The sequence below is a fragment of the Hylobates moloch genome, unplaced genomic scaffold, assembly GCF_009828535.3.
Source record: "Hylobates moloch isolate HMO894 unplaced genomic scaffold, HMol_V3 SCAFFOLD_16, whole genome shotgun sequence".
NCBI classification, from domain to species: Eukaryota; Metazoa; Chordata; class Mammalia; order Primates; family Hylobatidae; genus Hylobates; species Hylobates moloch.
In genome coordinates this window covers 37,623,642-37,639,591 of record NW_026652291.1, presented here as the reverse complement: position 1 = coordinate 37,639,591, position 15,950 = coordinate 37,623,642, and the positions used below count along the sequence as shown (strand labels likewise).

At 43.5% G+C, this 15,950-nt stretch overlaps 1 protein-coding gene and 1 pseudogene across 2 annotated transcripts in view; one reads left to right on the top strand and one right to left on the bottom strand.

Annotated features, from left to right (window-relative positions):
- The window catches only part of ZFYVE26 (zinc finger FYVE-type containing 26), a 70,741-nt gene that overhangs the window by 48,177 nt on the left and 6,614 nt on the right, over positions 1-15,950 (bottom strand). Inside the window, exons 4-13 of one of the 2 annotated variants that reach the window (XM_032179782.2) lie at positions 15,162-15,251; positions 13,360-13,882; positions 12,522-12,652; positions 11,430-11,594; positions 11,193-11,281; positions 10,086-10,249; positions 8,061-8,264; positions 3,948-4,556; positions 3,606-3,689; positions 67-135 (exon numbers count right to left, since the gene is read on the bottom strand). In XM_032179782.2, coding sequence (XP_032035673.1) covers positions 67-135; positions 3,606-3,689; positions 3,948-4,556; positions 8,061-8,264; positions 10,086-10,249; positions 11,193-11,281; positions 11,430-11,594; positions 12,522-12,652; positions 13,360-13,882; positions 15,162-15,251 — 2,128 coding nt within the window. The remainder of the gene's footprint in view (positions 1-66; positions 136-3,605; positions 3,690-3,947; positions 4,557-8,060; positions 8,265-10,085; positions 10,250-11,192; positions 11,282-11,429; positions 11,595-12,521; positions 12,653-13,359; positions 13,883-15,161; positions 15,252-15,950) is intronic. The other variant, XM_032179783.2, reaches the window with a different exon arrangement.
- On the top strand, positions 4,952-5,615 carry LOC116456195 (dnaJ homolog subfamily C member 9-like; annotated as a pseudogene).

Here is a 15,950-nt window from a genome sequence, read left to right as displayed (position 1 = left end):
GTGTATGGCAACTCTATATCAGGGCAAAGCTGCTCAAAGTTTGGCAACTGGTGGAAATTTGCATACCTGACGTACTTGTGCTCAGCTCGCTACTTGTACTTTCCAGGGATGGGTTTGAACCTCTGTCTCGGCCATCTACAGGTATTGGGAAGAAGACAGAAAGTCAATCATCAGCTCCTTACAGAGTAGGAAGTGTGAGTTGGCTTGACAGCCAAGATCTGTGTAGTTAGAGACACAGGATAATGAATAACTATGACACCTGCTGCTCCTTCTACAGCAAAACACAAGCTCCTATAGACCAAAGGCAAAGGGTGGGCTAAATATGGCAACAGCATTCACCTGGGTAATAGCCTATACCAGTGGTTCCCAACCTGTGGGTCGCAGAGCCCCAGGAACTTTCAAGTTATTTTTAGGGGTCAGTGATCAGCACCTGCTCAGTAAGCACTGGCAGTATTCTGAAAAAATAAAAGCACAACTGTTATGACCAGGAAGTGGTAGGGACACAATATTTCCTGATATAGAAAAAGGTATCTTCAAACTTGAAAAGGCAGACAACTGGCTGGGTGCAGTGGCTTACACCTGTAATCCCAGCACTTTGGGAGGCCATTGTAGCAGGATAGCTTGAGATCAGGAGTTTGAGACCAGCCTGGGCAATACTGCAAGACCCTGTCTACACAAAAAATTAAAAACAAATTAGTTGGGCAAGGTGCCATGCACCTGTAGTCCCAGCTACCCAGGAGGTTGAGGCCGGAAGGATTGTTTGAGCCCAGGAGTTCAAGGTTACATTGAGCTATGATTGTGCCACTGCAGTTCAGCCTGGGCAACAGAGCAAGACCCTATCTCTATTTAAAAAAATGTAGGGAACCAAAGTCTAAGACCTGGCTGGCCAAAGACCATGATATTCAAAGTCTCAGAGAAAAAGCTTCTTCTCTTCTCAACACCAGGCTTCCCAACATGCTAGAGCTTTCTAACAGAGGCTCGCTATTCCTTAGCCTGGTCATTCGAGGGGCTGTCTCAGCCTCATGCAAGAGAGGGACCTCAGTTCACTGTTTGGAAGCCCTTTAGAACAAACAGCTGTAGAAAAGAGATGACGGGTTGTACATTCTTGTGCTGAATGGGTCAAGTGGATGCAAACTCTGCCTTCTGACCCAAACCAATTAATGTAGCAGCTTAAGGGACTTAGCAACTCAACCTTGAAGCCTTCTCTCACGGCATCCTCCACCCCACCCAGTATGCTCACCTTTCATGTTGCCACTTAGCTAGAGCCTACTCATTCTCTGGAGCTTGGTTCAAGAGTCAACTCCTTCATGAAATCTGTTGCCCTGACATCTGCAGGTCATGCTGATATCCTCTTTTAAGACATTTCTTCTGTTTTCAGGCAGGGCCTCAGGTCACTTTAAACTTTCCATGTATACTGTCTAAGCAGGTACATTACAAATTGTTCGAAGTCAAAAGCCTAGCTTATGCCTCATTTACCTCCCTCAAGATACCTAGTATTGTTTAGCTCATGGGAAATCCTCATGAATTCCTTTTCATTTTTAAAAGATCAACACTAAAAGCCACAATGAAAACTTGATTCTCTAAAAATTTAATACTCCTGCATAATGCGCCTGTATTAACTTCTCTAAGAAAAGCCTGTAAGTGGAATCAAAAGGCAAAATAGAGAAAAAATAATAGCACGTGATGAGAAAATATTTTCTGTAATGTATAAAGAGCTTTCTAAAATTCAACATAAAAGAGATTCCTAAGAGAAAAATGGACCTTAGACATTAGGCAGTTTACAGAAAAATATAAACAGCCAATAAATATATGAAAAGATATTCAATCTCAAACAAAAAAATACTACTAAAGCAATGAAACATCATTATTATATTAAATATATTGGTGAAGGTTTTAAAAAATCTAATACTACTGACTGATGAGAGTATGTGCAAACAGGCAATCACATACAGCTTGCAGAACTATAAATAATAGGAGGGAGAGAAGGATGGGGAGAGGGTGATTAATGAATATAAAATCAGAGCTGGATAGGAGGGATCAGTTCTGCTGTTCTGTAGCACTGTAGGATGAATATGGTTAACTATAATCTATTATATATTCTCAAAAAGCTAGAAGAAAGGCTTTTTTTTTTTTTGAGATGGATTCTCACTCTGTCACTCAGGCTAGAGTACAGTGACACAATCTCAGCTCACCGCAACCTCTGCCTGCCAGGTTCAAGTGATTCTCGTGTCTCAGCCTCCCGAGCTGGGCACCCACCACTACACCCAGCTAACTTTCATATTTTTAGTAGAGACAGGGTTTCACTATGTTAGCCAGGCTGGTCTTGAACTCCTTACCTCAAGTGATCCATCTGCCTCAGCCTCCCAGAATGCTGGGATTACAGGTGTGAGCCACCGTGCCCGGCTGAAGAAAGGATTTTGAATGTTCACAACACAAAGAAATGACAAATGTTTGAAGTGATAGATATTACTCCAATTTGGTCATTACACATTTTATAAACATATTGAAATATCACTGTGTATCCCTTTAATATGTACAATTATTATATGCCAACTAAAAATAAAAGGGAGGCCGGGCCTGGTGACTCACGCCTGTAATTCTAGCACTTTGGGAAGCTGAAGCGGGCAGATCACTTCAGGTCAGGAGTTCAAGATCAGCCTGGCCAACATGGCAAAACCCCATTTCTACTAAATATACAAACATTAGCCAGGCATGGTAGCACGCACCTGTAACCACCAGCTACTCAGGAGCTACCAGCTACCCAGCGCGCACCAGCTACTCAGGAGGCTGAGGCACAAGAATCGCTTGAACCCAGGAGGCAGAGGTTACATTGAGCTGAGATTGCACCACTGCACTCCAGCCTGGGCAACAGAGTGAGACTCCATCTCGAAAAGAAAAAAAAAGGAAATAAAAATAAAAGGGGAAAAATAATAAGACCTACATCATAGTATTGTGAGGATTAAATAAGTTAACAATTATAAATATAAGGAATGTAGAGCAGCATCTGGCATACAATGAATACTTAATATTAACTCTTACAGAAAAAAAGAAATACATATTGGTCTACCTTATTTTTAAGGCAACTGGGTAATATCTATATACTATATCCATATACATCTGACCTAGTAATTCTGCTGCTAGGAGCTTATCCTATATTTACACAAGTATGCACAGACATGTACAAGGTCGTTTACTACAGCACTGTTTATAATAGTAAACAACTGGAAACTTAAATGTCCATGAACAGGGTGTTTTTGACAATGGAATACTAAGCAGTATTTAAAATGGTAAGTGAAAACATTCTCAATTTATAGTATAATACATCTGTATATATAAAAGGATATAAATGAAAAAAGCAAGCTGCAGTTCTCAATATATAGTATAATGCATGTGTATATATAAAAGGATATACATATTTATATCGAATGGAAAATTTCTGGAAGGATACATAGGAAACTATTAACAAGGGCTACCTTGAGGGAGTGGGAATAGGATAATTTTACAACGCTTTTGTTGTTTTTGACCATGTGCTGTTTCTTAAAGAGTATTAGACAAGCAGCATTACACCACTTGCCTAGTGCATGGGAATGAGCTCTTCAGATTACCTGCCTGGCTCCTTCTTGTCCGACGACCCCGGCGGAGACTAGGGTGTCGTGTGGCAGGCTGGTATCTTCGGGAAAGTTGCTCCTCTGAAAGAGCAAACCCAATGGGACATACAGGAGAGTGATCAACTTTGATTTGGCCCTTTCTTGGCGTAACAGGTTGGGGAAGGTTTGCGCTGGGCTCTGAGACACGGAGCATACCCCAGTGTTCTGACACTGGTTGACATGGTGATGATATGTCCTGAGTTATGGGGTGACTCCCATGTTCTTCTAGCTCTCTCCCATATTCCCAGGATCTTTCTCCCTCCCCACCTTCTGGTCCCACCAGTTCCACCCTCCTCTCACCTGAACGATGGTTGCTTGTCACCACCTTGTGTCTCCACTGAGCCTCAGAAAGAACCTTGGAAAGTCGATGCAGGCGGCTCTGCAGTCCATCTCTGCTTCCTGAGCAGCTCTGACCTTCTTGCTTTGGCCTCTCAGCAGGGCTGCGGCTACTGATCTCATCCAGTTGCTCTTGGAGAAGCCTGAGGAAGGCCCCTATTGCAAATTCATCAGCCAGAAATCCACTGATACCACTAGTAAAGTGTTTTAAGTCCAAAAAGCTGTGCCTATGAGGCCCTGGGTAACTGTCTTTTGGCTCTGCCTTCACACGGCTTGGCATTGTACAAGCAAGGGTCTTTGGGACTCCCAGGGAACCCCGTTCCGACTTCCTTTCAGGATGTACTATGTGCTGAGGGCTCTCGGATGGGGACCTCAAACCTGAGGGGCTCTTCCCCTCAATGTCGTCATCCTCAGCATAGTCCTCAGGCAAGTGAGGCTCTGGGTGAAGATCACCAGAGGTGACGAGAAGCAATGAGAAGATGTTTTCCAGAAGCTCCAGGCACAGAGAGTCAGGAATACTGCACAGATACTGTTGACACCTGGCCAGGTAAGTTGAGAAGAGATTTGCAGCACCTACAAAAACATGTACAAGAGAAGAGGCCAGAGAAAGAGAAGACAGAGAATGGAAACATTAGAAACATTACCTCCCAGAGTCAAACATTCTCACAACTGTAGCTCTTTTATTCATTTTTTAATTATAAGGGAACTGAAGTTACAGTAAGAAGAATAAGAGAGACTTCTTAGGATGTCTTTTCATGATTTGCAGAAAGATTTTGCTATTTTAAAAGTACAGCTGGCCGCGTCCCGCCCCGAGGCCGATGGGCCGCCTGGGCCTCCCCAGCCTTTTGGCCACCGGGCCCCGCCCCCGGGGAGCACGCTGAGCTCTGCTTGGCGCCTCTGATCTTTATTTCTCCCTCTGATCTTTATTTCTCGCGCCTCGGTTTCGGTGGGAGGGGCGGGGGTGATTTATGGATACTCTCTGCCCTCAGATCCTGGGAAAAGTCTATTACGTTCTCAGTGACAAAGAATAGAGAGTAGTGTACGATGAGCAGGGAACAGTGGACGAGGACTCTCCTGTGCTCACCCAAGACCTAGACTAGGAGGCGTATTGGCGGCTACTCTTTAAAAAGATATCTTTAGAGGACATTCAAGCTTTTGAAAAGACATACAAAGGTTCAGAAGAAGGGCTGGCTGATATTAAACAGGCCTATCTGGACTTCAAGGGTGACATGGATCAGATCATGGAGTCTGTGCTTTGCGTGCAGTACACAGAGGAACGCAGGATAAGGAATATCATTCAGCAAGCTATTGACGCCAGAGGGGTACAGTCCTATAAGGCCTTTGTCAAAGAATCGAAACAAAAGATGAATGCAAGGAAAAGGAGGGCTCAGGAAGAGGTCAAAGAAGCAGAAAGGAGTTGGGGCTTGATGAAGGCGTGCATAGCCTGAAGGCAGCCATTCAGAGCAGACAAAAGATCCGCAAAAGGAAATGGACAGTTTTCTGGCTCAGATGGAAGCAAAGTACTGCAAGTCTTCCAAAGGAGGAGGGAAAAAAATCTGCTCTCAAGAAATAAAAGAAATAATAGAATTTTTCTCTTCAAAGGTCCTTAGGTGTAAATTGATGCCATGGTAGGCAAGGTGCAGGCAAGATTTGAAGGCAAAAGTCAACTCAACTCTTGAGAAAAGATGTCTTTCCAGCCTGAATTTTTCAGATTGACTAGACCAAGCAGAATCTCTCAATCTGATCTTAGTATTTCCTAGAAAGCACTTGACATTATGTGAGGTCTCACCTGAAAGAACTTGGTGGTGACAGTTGGGAGGGCGGAGGGAGGCAGTGTCCTTCCTGACAGCACTTGCCTCCATGGATCTTCTGTACACAGAACTCTATCTAGGATGTGGTTCTGTTCATGCTGTTTTCTGTGATGTGCGTTGTCTTTTAGAATAGGCTCTCTACCCAGCTAGAACACCTTCTAAACACTTGCTGCACAGCTATCTTCCACATCCTTCCCAGTTTACACTTGGTCTTAATGATCTTGAACAGACCCTCTCTTCATTTTACTCAGCCAGGTTTTGTACTGATGTATAGGTATCAAATTACTTCAAGCATTTTTGTAAGAGTTGTATATGATTAAATAAAAAAAGTAGAACATGATGGTTAAGTTCTGGGGGCTTTGTAAATGATCCCAGTAAAATGTGACCTAGAAAAAATGTGAAAGGTGTTTAGGATGAGAGAAAAGGGGAAAACAATAGCCCTGGTCAGCTTTATAATAGAGAGCCTGGTTTCCCTAGCATAAAGAGATGTATGTTATAGTCCTGCCACTAATTGCTGAATGTCTTTAGTTGGGCCACTGAGCTTGTCTGAATCTGTTTCCTTTTATAAAAGAGTTATTACATCAAAACAAAGAGTGAAATCCAAACTTTTCAAACTGTATGTATTAAATATGTCCAGTTTTTTGGTTAAAAAAAAAATTGCACCAGCTTTGAGAGAAAACACACAGGGTGAGGGAATTGGGCTAAATGACTTCTTAGAGGCCCCTTTCTGACTGTTTAACTTTGAAAAGCAAGCCATATTGATCCAGTTGTTACAGTGAACTCATAGTAATGGTTTGTGAGAACACAGGGGTTTCCATTTCTATGTAGATGAGTTGGTATGAGAATATGTGGAATTTTTTTAGGGACTGTTTGAATCTTTGATTTGTAGACTATTAAATATACCATATGCATAAAGTAAGCCTTTAGCTCTAAGGTAAAGACGGCAGACACATTTTCAGTTTGTGGCTACAAATAGGTTAAAAATAGTTTTTAATTGTATTAAAAATATAATTTAATGCAGGTTGTTTGAAGCATCTGTCTTCATATGATGGCATTAGAACACCTTGGTGCAATAAAAAGTTACCGTAAAAATAAATAAATAAATAAATAAATAAATAAATAAATAAATAAATAAATAAAAGTACAGCTGGCTATGGGCAGTGGCTCATGCCTGTAATCCCAGCACTTTGGGAGGCCAAAGTGGGTGCATCACCTGAGGTCAGGAGTTCGATACCAGCCTGGCCAACTGGTGAAACACCATCTCTACTAAAATACAAAAATTAGCCGGGCATGGTAGTGGGAGCCTATAATCCCAGCTACTCAGGAGGGTGAGGCAGGAGAATCGCTTGAACCCAGGAGGCAGAGGTTGCAGTGAGCCAAGATCACACCACTGCACTCCAGCCTGGGCAACATAGCAAGACTCTGTCTCAAAGAAAAAAAAAAAAAGTACAGCTTACTAAAAACTAAAACTCATTATTTTATATCTGCTTTGTAAATGTTACATTGTTCCTCATCCCTGATAAGGACTATATTTCACTCCAAGAATGAAGGTAACATGCAGACCCTTTACTCCTCAATTCTATTTCCACTTATTTTTATACTAAAGATGATCATGCCTACTTAGATCTCTTAAGAAATCCTTAATAGGCAAAAATGACCATGCTAAGAGGTAAAGGTCTATTCCAAAGCTACGAGAGAGGGAAAACTGACCACTAGTCACCAAAGGCAAGTTAAGGAATTGTAAATTATTAAGAAAAATGAGAGAGGATAGGACCATTAGGTTGGTACTTTTCACACTGTAGGCTGTGACCTATGAAATTTCCCTACCTAGAAGGCTACATTTAAAAAGATGAAATAGGAAAGAAAAATAATCAGGAGTGTGCTCTATGAAGTAAGCATTGTTTTTAAAACTTAGTTTATATATCACATATATACACATACATATGTAAACACACAAATTATATACCTAGGTGCAAACTGGAGTAGGATGTAAAATGCCATTCCTACCGTGAAATATAGTTTTTAAAAAAAGCGTTTGGAAAACACCATACTAGGTGATCAGACTCTGTTAAAACTTAGGCAATCACTTGCTTTTTCCATGTCCCTTTGATTCAGAGGCTGATAGATGGATGAAACTATCCTTGGGTGAAATAAAACCAAGGCCATCACCCCATTCCCAATCTTGGTGGAAGAGGGTAAACACACAAAGCACCCACTGGCATAGGTTGTTACCAGCTTATCTCAGGGATGGAGGGAAGTGCCATACCTGGGGAGGAGAGAGAGTCATTCGCTGGCTCTGCAGCTGAGGCCAGGTCCTCAGAGAGGCTGTCTTTGCAGTCCTGGCACTGGGAGTGCTGGTGTGAGTTTACACAGAGGGCATAGATGGCATACTTCATGGCACAGAAGCCCTGGTAGAGTGTCAGGTTCTGACACTGGCTCAGGTGCTCAGGGACTGCAGCATCAACTGCATCTGAATTACAAAGAGAAACAGGCTGAACTTGAGAGTTAATTAATTCAGGCTGCAAGTATGGGTGAAGCAAAGAGATGCTGTGCCGTACTTAGAGGTCCACTTGTAGGTTCTTACCCTCTCTCCTTTCTGTCGGTCTGATCTGTGTCACTTCCAGGGTTTTTCCTCTAGTCAGTATCAACTTTCAGTTCCCTGCACTTCCTTTCCCCCACTCACCTCCCTTCTACATATCTCATGACTTCTACATGGCATTATTGCCCAGGGCCAGGACTTGTACCCGACAGTGAGTGCCTCCTTAAATTTTGCACCGTAAATGTCTCTCTTGCCTCACCCTAGTTGCAGCCCTATTATTGCCTCTTTTTTGCCTTTTTGAAGTGTGCCCCAGTGGGTCCAGGGATCAGATTTAAAATACTGTATTTCTTTGGAAGGCCTGTATACTTGCATGTAGGAGCAGAGTTTCTATTCCTACAGGAAATCTGCTAAACAAACTGCCTATCTTTCCAGAAAAAAAAACATGGAATGTAATAACACTGGTTCTCCAATTAGTAGTAGGTCCTTTTGAAAAGTAAAGCAACATCCAGGCTAGGAAACCTCAACTGCCATATAAGAAAGTTTGTGTCTCTCAAAGGTAAGTGTCTCTGACCTGTGTGGCAGATCGTGACTATACAATGATACGTTTCTTAAGAACAAAAAGAAACGTATACATTCCACAATGTATACATGCATCAACACATCACTTGTATTCCCAAAATAGATACAATTATTATTAGTCAATTAAAAATAGGGTAAAACTATATGGAGTGTAGTGATAAGTGCCTGTAGTCCCACCTACTGGGGAGGCTGAGACAGGAGGATCACGTGAGCCCAAGAGTTTGAGACTAGCCTGGGCAACATAGCAAGACCCCTTCTCAAAAACAAACAAATGAACAAAAAACCATGGTGAGAATTCATCTGAAAGGGGAGGGAAATAAGATAAAACATAAAGAAAAAGAGCTTTTTAATGGGGCCTTGAATTTAAGCAAAGATCTTAGGTTAAAAAAAGGCTTTGTTCCTGTTTCAGACAAGTCTTCTTCTCCTTTTTTTGAGACGAAGTCTCCCTCTGTCCCCCAGGCTAGAGTGCAGTGGCACCATCTTGGCTCACTGCAACCTCCACTTCCTGGATTCAAGCGATTCTCCTGCCTCAGCCTCCTGAGTAGCTGGGATTACAGGCACGCACCACCACACCCGGCTAATTTTTTATATTTTTGGTAGAGACGGGGTTTCACAATGTTGGCCAGGCTGGTCTTGAACTCCTGACCTCAAGCGATCCACCTGCCTCGGCCTCCCAAAGTGCTGGGATTACAGGCGTGAGCCACTGTGCCCAGCCCAGGCAAGTCTTTCTTCTAAACCTCCTGATCTGTTATATGGAGTATGAAGCGGACATGGGAGAAAAGGCACAAAACATGCTATCAGAAAGCTTATAAAACATGAAGCCACTCACTAAGAATTTGCATAAACACTGACTAACAATGCTGTGTATTCAGAGGGCAATTTCTAATTCTGTTTCACTGGAATGAGGCTGTAGTAGTGGTTCCTGTGATGGTTCCACAAGGACAAAGAATGCAGGATCATACTCACAGGATTCCCAACACCTCACCAAGAAAGAGGAGGAATGCCCCATATCCTATAAACTGATTAGGACAAACATCACTCATTTAGAGGAGCCCTCCTCACCACCCTCTTGAAAGATCTCAGCAATCACATCTGGATAAATCTCATGCTGGAAGAAATGTGTAAGAATGTCCTAAGAGGAAATCATGGCCAGGTCATTCCATCCCAACTCACCAGGCTCTTGCTGGGGGTCCTTGGCTGGCACTTTCTGTAAGAGCTTGAGAACATCCTCCTCCCTGAGGGCTGGAAGGTTTGTAAGGTGATGGAGAGTGTACAGCACTGAGTGGCTGTCTCCACCGTGTAAATGACACAACAGATCTCTCTTTGGTATGGGGTGGCTGAATGAGAAAGTTGGGAGGATGGAAGAGAGGCAGTTTATATTATTGCTTGAAGAAAGATCAATCTCCATTCCCTCTTGTTCTTCCTCTCTGGACCATAATGCCACAGGTTTCACTTCCCTACAAACTAAATTTTAGTTGGTTTGGGACTGAGCATAATATTTATTTACCCTCAGGGAAGTACATCTATCAAACCAGCTCTAGTTGTCTAGAAAGGGCCTAGAAAGGGCCTTTCAGATCAGTAGGGTCTAGAAAGGTCCTACAGATTGAATTTTCTAATTTCTACACCCTCTCTAGCTTCAAATGAACACAAGTTTCGTACTTTGAGTAAGAGCCCTTGCTACTTCCCCCTCTGCCCACTCTACTTCAGAAAGTGCTGGTGAAGTGGGTGAAGAACAAGATAGAAACCTAGGTCCAGGCTAAGTTACCAGAGATACACAGGGCCCCATGCACAGTTCAATAAGCATTTGTTGAATAAAAGCATGATCCAGGATAACATAAGACCAAGAATGTGGATGACATTATGAGCTGTGTGACTTTGGATAAGTTATTTTATATCTATGGGCTTCAGTTGCCTGACTTTTATAATGAAAATAATATTGGTATCTACCCATAGGATTATTGTGAGGCTTAATTGAAATCATCCATGTAAAGGGCTTAGAACAATGCCTGGCTTATGGTAAGTGCACTGTAAATGTGAGCTATTGTGCTTTTTATTATTGTCATCCTAAAATTATCCTCTAGTTATGACCTGATGGTCATGGTGAAGGTAATAATTACTTGTGTTTCTTTCTTGGTTTAATAGCTGGAACAATTTTTAGTGCTGGTCAGCATTGCCAACTCAAAACATTTATGTGGAAAATGGCTTGAAATGGCCACAAATGCGGAGCACAGGGTCAGCTGTGCCCTGTGGTGGGCAGGCGCTGACTGCACAGGGCCATACCTGCTCTGCTGTATGCACCACTCCAGGACCTCCAGGTGAGCCCACAACCCATCACAGGCATCCCTGAGGAGCTCATCACAGCCTGGGTCCTATGTTGATATGGGAGAAGAAAGAGATGCTGATTCAGGAACCTGGGGTTAGAGACTGTGACTGATTTTAGGGCTCTGCATTCAGCCTCAGCCCAAAGCCCTACAGCTCTCACTTCCAGAGCAGCCTGGGATGCTGAGTGAGAGTTACCTGGGTCCTGTGCAGGGTCTGGAGCAGCCTCTTGGCTGACTCTAGGCTCTGGCAGTGTGTCCAGCCCAGGAGCACAAGCAGGCAGCTGAGGGGCCTGAATTCTCTATCGAGTAGGCAGCCAAGATTTGGGAAGTCTTCTTCTTTCAACAATGTTAGTGCTGTTACCTGTAAGTCAAAGAAAGCTGTTATAGGCATCTATGTGGATGAGACAGAATGGGTTCTAGCTTACTGCTCTTTAGAGAAAGAAGTATTTTAGTACAGCAGGGAGATTTCTGACAATAACAGGAGTGGTTGGCTGGGAGTAGTGGCTCACACCTGTAATCCCAGCACTTTGGGAGGCCAAAGCAGGCAGATCACTTGAGGTCAGGAGTTTGAGACCAGCCTGGCCAACATGGTGAAACCCTACCTCTACTAAAAATGGAAAATTAGCCGGCATGGTGGCACATGCCTGTAATCCCAGCTACTCGGGAGGCTGAGGCAGGAGAATCGCTTGAACCCAGGAGGCAGAGGTTGCAATGAGCTGACATTGCGCCACTCCACTCCAGCCTGGGTGATGAGGGAAACTCTGTCTCAAAACCAAAAAAACAGAAGTGGTGAATTGAGTAAAATAAATGTTTATGAAAACACTAGACTGTAAGCTCCTTGAAGGCAGAGACTGACTTCTGTTGTAACTCCAGCTCCTATTACAGCACATGGTACACAGGATGAGATTAATAAGTATCTGCTGAATTAAACTGAAGCTCAGTTGCAATCTGGAAGGAAAAGGTTAAAGTAATTAAATTCTCCTGTCAGCTAGGCAACATATTGTTGCCACTGCCTTTTCTTTCTTGCATCCTCCAGAAAGCACACACATATACAACATTTTAGTTTCTGCCAAAGGACCGACGTAAAATGACTGCAACTGTAAGTATGAATGGTACTGATTCTCAAGAGTCTCCTTTCCCATGGGACTGTGGGAGGGAGAAAACCAAATGACTCAACACTAATTAGACTGCTTTATGGTGGCTAAATGAGTGTGAGAGAAATGAGAAATGAAAAAGTCTGGGGAGAATCCCTGGGTACCTCTGTGATGAACAGTTAAGCTTGACTTACCAGAATCTGCTCGAGGAAGTGTTTGTTGTTGCTCAGGCAGTAGAAATAGGCCACTTTCCAAGCCTCGGCTGGGTCGGGATTGGAGAACAGGGCTAGCATTGCCCGCTCAGGATCTAGATGATCCGGTGAGACTGAACATCAGACAAGAAGGTTATCAGGAAACCAAGAGCTCTTCTTTTCTAAGCTAGAGCTCATTTGAACAACCAAGTGATGTGAGAGTTTGCTCTTTTAAAAACTTAGGCTGGGTTTTCCATACTTTATCTTAAAGAATCTTTACTTCCCTTGGGAGCTTCTGAAAAGCTGTTTCCTGCTACTGCTTATTACTTTATTTTTTTTTCCTCCCAACACCTCTATCTTACACTAGAAAACCTACACTTTTATTTATTTATTTTTTTTTTTTGAGATAGGGTCTCCCTCTGTCATGCAGGCTGGAATACAGCGGTGCAAACACGGCTCACTGCAGCCTTGACCTCCTAAGCTCAGTGATCTTCCTGCCTCAGCCTCCTAAGTAGCTTGGACCACAGGTGTGTGCCACCATGCCTAACTAATTTCTAAACTTTTTTTTGTAGAGATGGGAACTCACTATGTTGCAGAGGCTTGTCTTGAACGCCTAGCCTCACATGATCCTCCTTGCCTTGGCCTCCCAAAGTACTAGGATTACAGGCCTGAGCCACCATGCCAGGCCTATACTTTTACAAAAGAGCATCATACCCATTTTTGCTTAGCTGCCCCTATTAGATGTCCTGAGCCACATGGAAGGCACCAGTCTAGAGCCTCCAGCAAGGCTGGGCATACTGGAATTACTGAAACTAAAGGAGCAGCAGCAAAGGGAACACACCTTTTCCCGAGGCTGTAGCCCTCAGTGGCTTTTCTGTGACCTTCTCTGCATAGGTATGGCCATACAGGGAGAGCAGGCCCCGGCTGGCCTTGTGCAGCAGGCAGCTGAGCAGCCGTTCCTCCTGCAGGGGACTCCCCTCAGTCCTGCAGGCCTCTAGTAGTTCCTCACACAGGAGACGCAACTCAACCCCAAGTGGTTCTGCAGGGCAACGCAGAGTCCGCAGGGCTCCATAGATGGCATCGACTACCCCAGGGGGCACCGAATCAGGGCCCCGCAAAGCCCGCAATGCCTTTCGAATGAGGTCCACCAGTGCATTCTGCAGAGGCCACTGACAGAGGCCAGTGCCGTCATCCTCCCCAAGCAGGAGCTCCAGCAGGGCCTGTGCTGGCTGGGGAGACTGCCTCAGGAGATCCCAGAGCACAGAGACAGCTTCGGAGCTGAGACGAGGAGTCCAGCTCTCCCTCCTTGGATTTCCGTCAGGCCCGGAGCCTACTGCACCCTGTGTTAAGGTCTCATACAGCTCCTAAATAGAGGATGAAGAAAGAGATGGGTGGTGGGCATGCCTGGAATGGTATCACTTGTGTGCCTTCATGCTTTCCTCTTTTTCAGTTTACTTATATAATAGTAGCAGCAGCAAATACTTATGTAGTAGTTACTATGTGTTAGACATTGTTCTAAGGCCCTTTACACAGAAAAATCAAATTAATCCTTACAATAGTCTTCAGAGGAAGATACTACTATTACTCCTATTTTATAAATGAGGAGTTGGAGGCTGGAAGAGATGAACGCAACTGCCCAGGGCCTCCATGCTCCAGTTAGTCCCACCTCACTGCCTCCAAAATGTGTACTGGTGATGTGAATCAAGGTCTGCCAACTCACAGACCAGGTAAGACATTATGCCCATCTAAAGGCATTCACATTCAATTTTTAAAAGAATGTCAGTTTTTAACCCTTGATCTAAATTCTAGCCATGCTTTCAGTCCATTCTTTATTCTTCCATAAAAACCTTCTCCAATACCTCCAACCCATACAACTTCAATGTACTTAAAATTAGTACCATATGATTTAATACATAATAGTGTGTGTTTTAGTTCTTCTTCCTCAGTCACCTAAAAGCAAGAACCTCTAGAGCCTATCCTCTGTTTGCAGGGTGAGGGTACAGGGAAAGAAGGGGGTGAGAAGTAGGTTATTTCCCACACTTGAGCATCATGCCTATAGATGGTGCTCAATGATGCCTCTTCATTAATTGCCTCAGAGATGGACTGCAAGACCATGAGTACATTACCTAATACAAGTGAAAGTCCCTCTCTTAAATCCTACTGTAAATATGTCTTTAATTAACTGGTGTCAGGGTCATTAAAAAAACAAGTATTGGGACTCAGAGCATATCTCAGGCACTAAAGTAGTAACTGACACTTGCTATAACGATATAATTAAGACTTAATTTGAATCTACCCCCAGAAGGTTGTTATGAGAATTAACTCTAACACATTCAGTGACCCTGTTACAGAAAAGATAGTCAACGAATTCTAGTTCCTTGTCCCCTTCATATTCCCTGCTATCTACTAATAAATCTTTAATTCCCAGTTATACTTGGTACTTCTGGACAACCACCTAAAAAATTCTAAAATCATATAAGTTTACCCTAACTCTAAACTTTCCTCAAAGGAGCTTCTGTGTTGCTTTGCCTGAGAACAAAGTATGGGCAACATCTTGGAGACCTCTCTCTTCTGGGTCCCTGGAAGCTAAGCTGCTTGAGTGACTGTCAACCCTGGGCAGATGGCACCAGGGCCCTCTCTCACCTCGAGGATGTTCTCTGGAATGTCACCTTGGAGGTCTTCTGACAATAAAAGAAACTCAAGCTTTCTCCGGAAAACAACTGGGAGTAACTTCTAGAAGAATCAAAAGAAGGAAGCATAGAGATGAGATATATGTTTTAGTTAACAAATTATAATTAAATATTTCTGTCCAGTTATCCAGTTAGTCTTATTTCTGCTATTTCTCTAAGATAAAGCACTCTTTTTTTTTGAGACAGAGTCTTGCTCTATTCCCCAGGCTGGAGTACCGTGGCATGATTTTAGCTTACTGCAACCTCCACCTCCCAGCTTCAAGCAATTCTCGGGCCTCAGCCTCCCGAGTAGCTGGGATTACAAGTGTGCACCACCACGCCCAGCTAATTTTTATACTTTTAGTAGAGACAGGGTGTCACCATTTGGCCAAGCTGGTCTGGAACTCCTGACCTCAAGTGATCCACTCACCTCGGCCTCTCGAAGTGCTGGGATTACAGATGTGAGCTACTACGCCTGGCCTCTCTAAGATAAAGTACTTTTAAACACAACATTCCTGGATATGTTTTCAGATGCTATTCTTTTTTTTTTTTTTTTTTTTTTTTTTTGAGATAGAGTCTCGCTCTGCTGCCCAGGCTGGTGTGCAGTGGCACGATCTCAGCTCACTGCAACCTCTGCCTCCTGGGTTCAAGCGACTCTCCTGCCTTAGGCTCCCGAGAAGCTGGGACTATAGGCACGTGCCACCACATCTGGCTAATTTTGTGTATTTTTAGTAGAGATGGGGTTTCACCGTGTTAGCCAGGA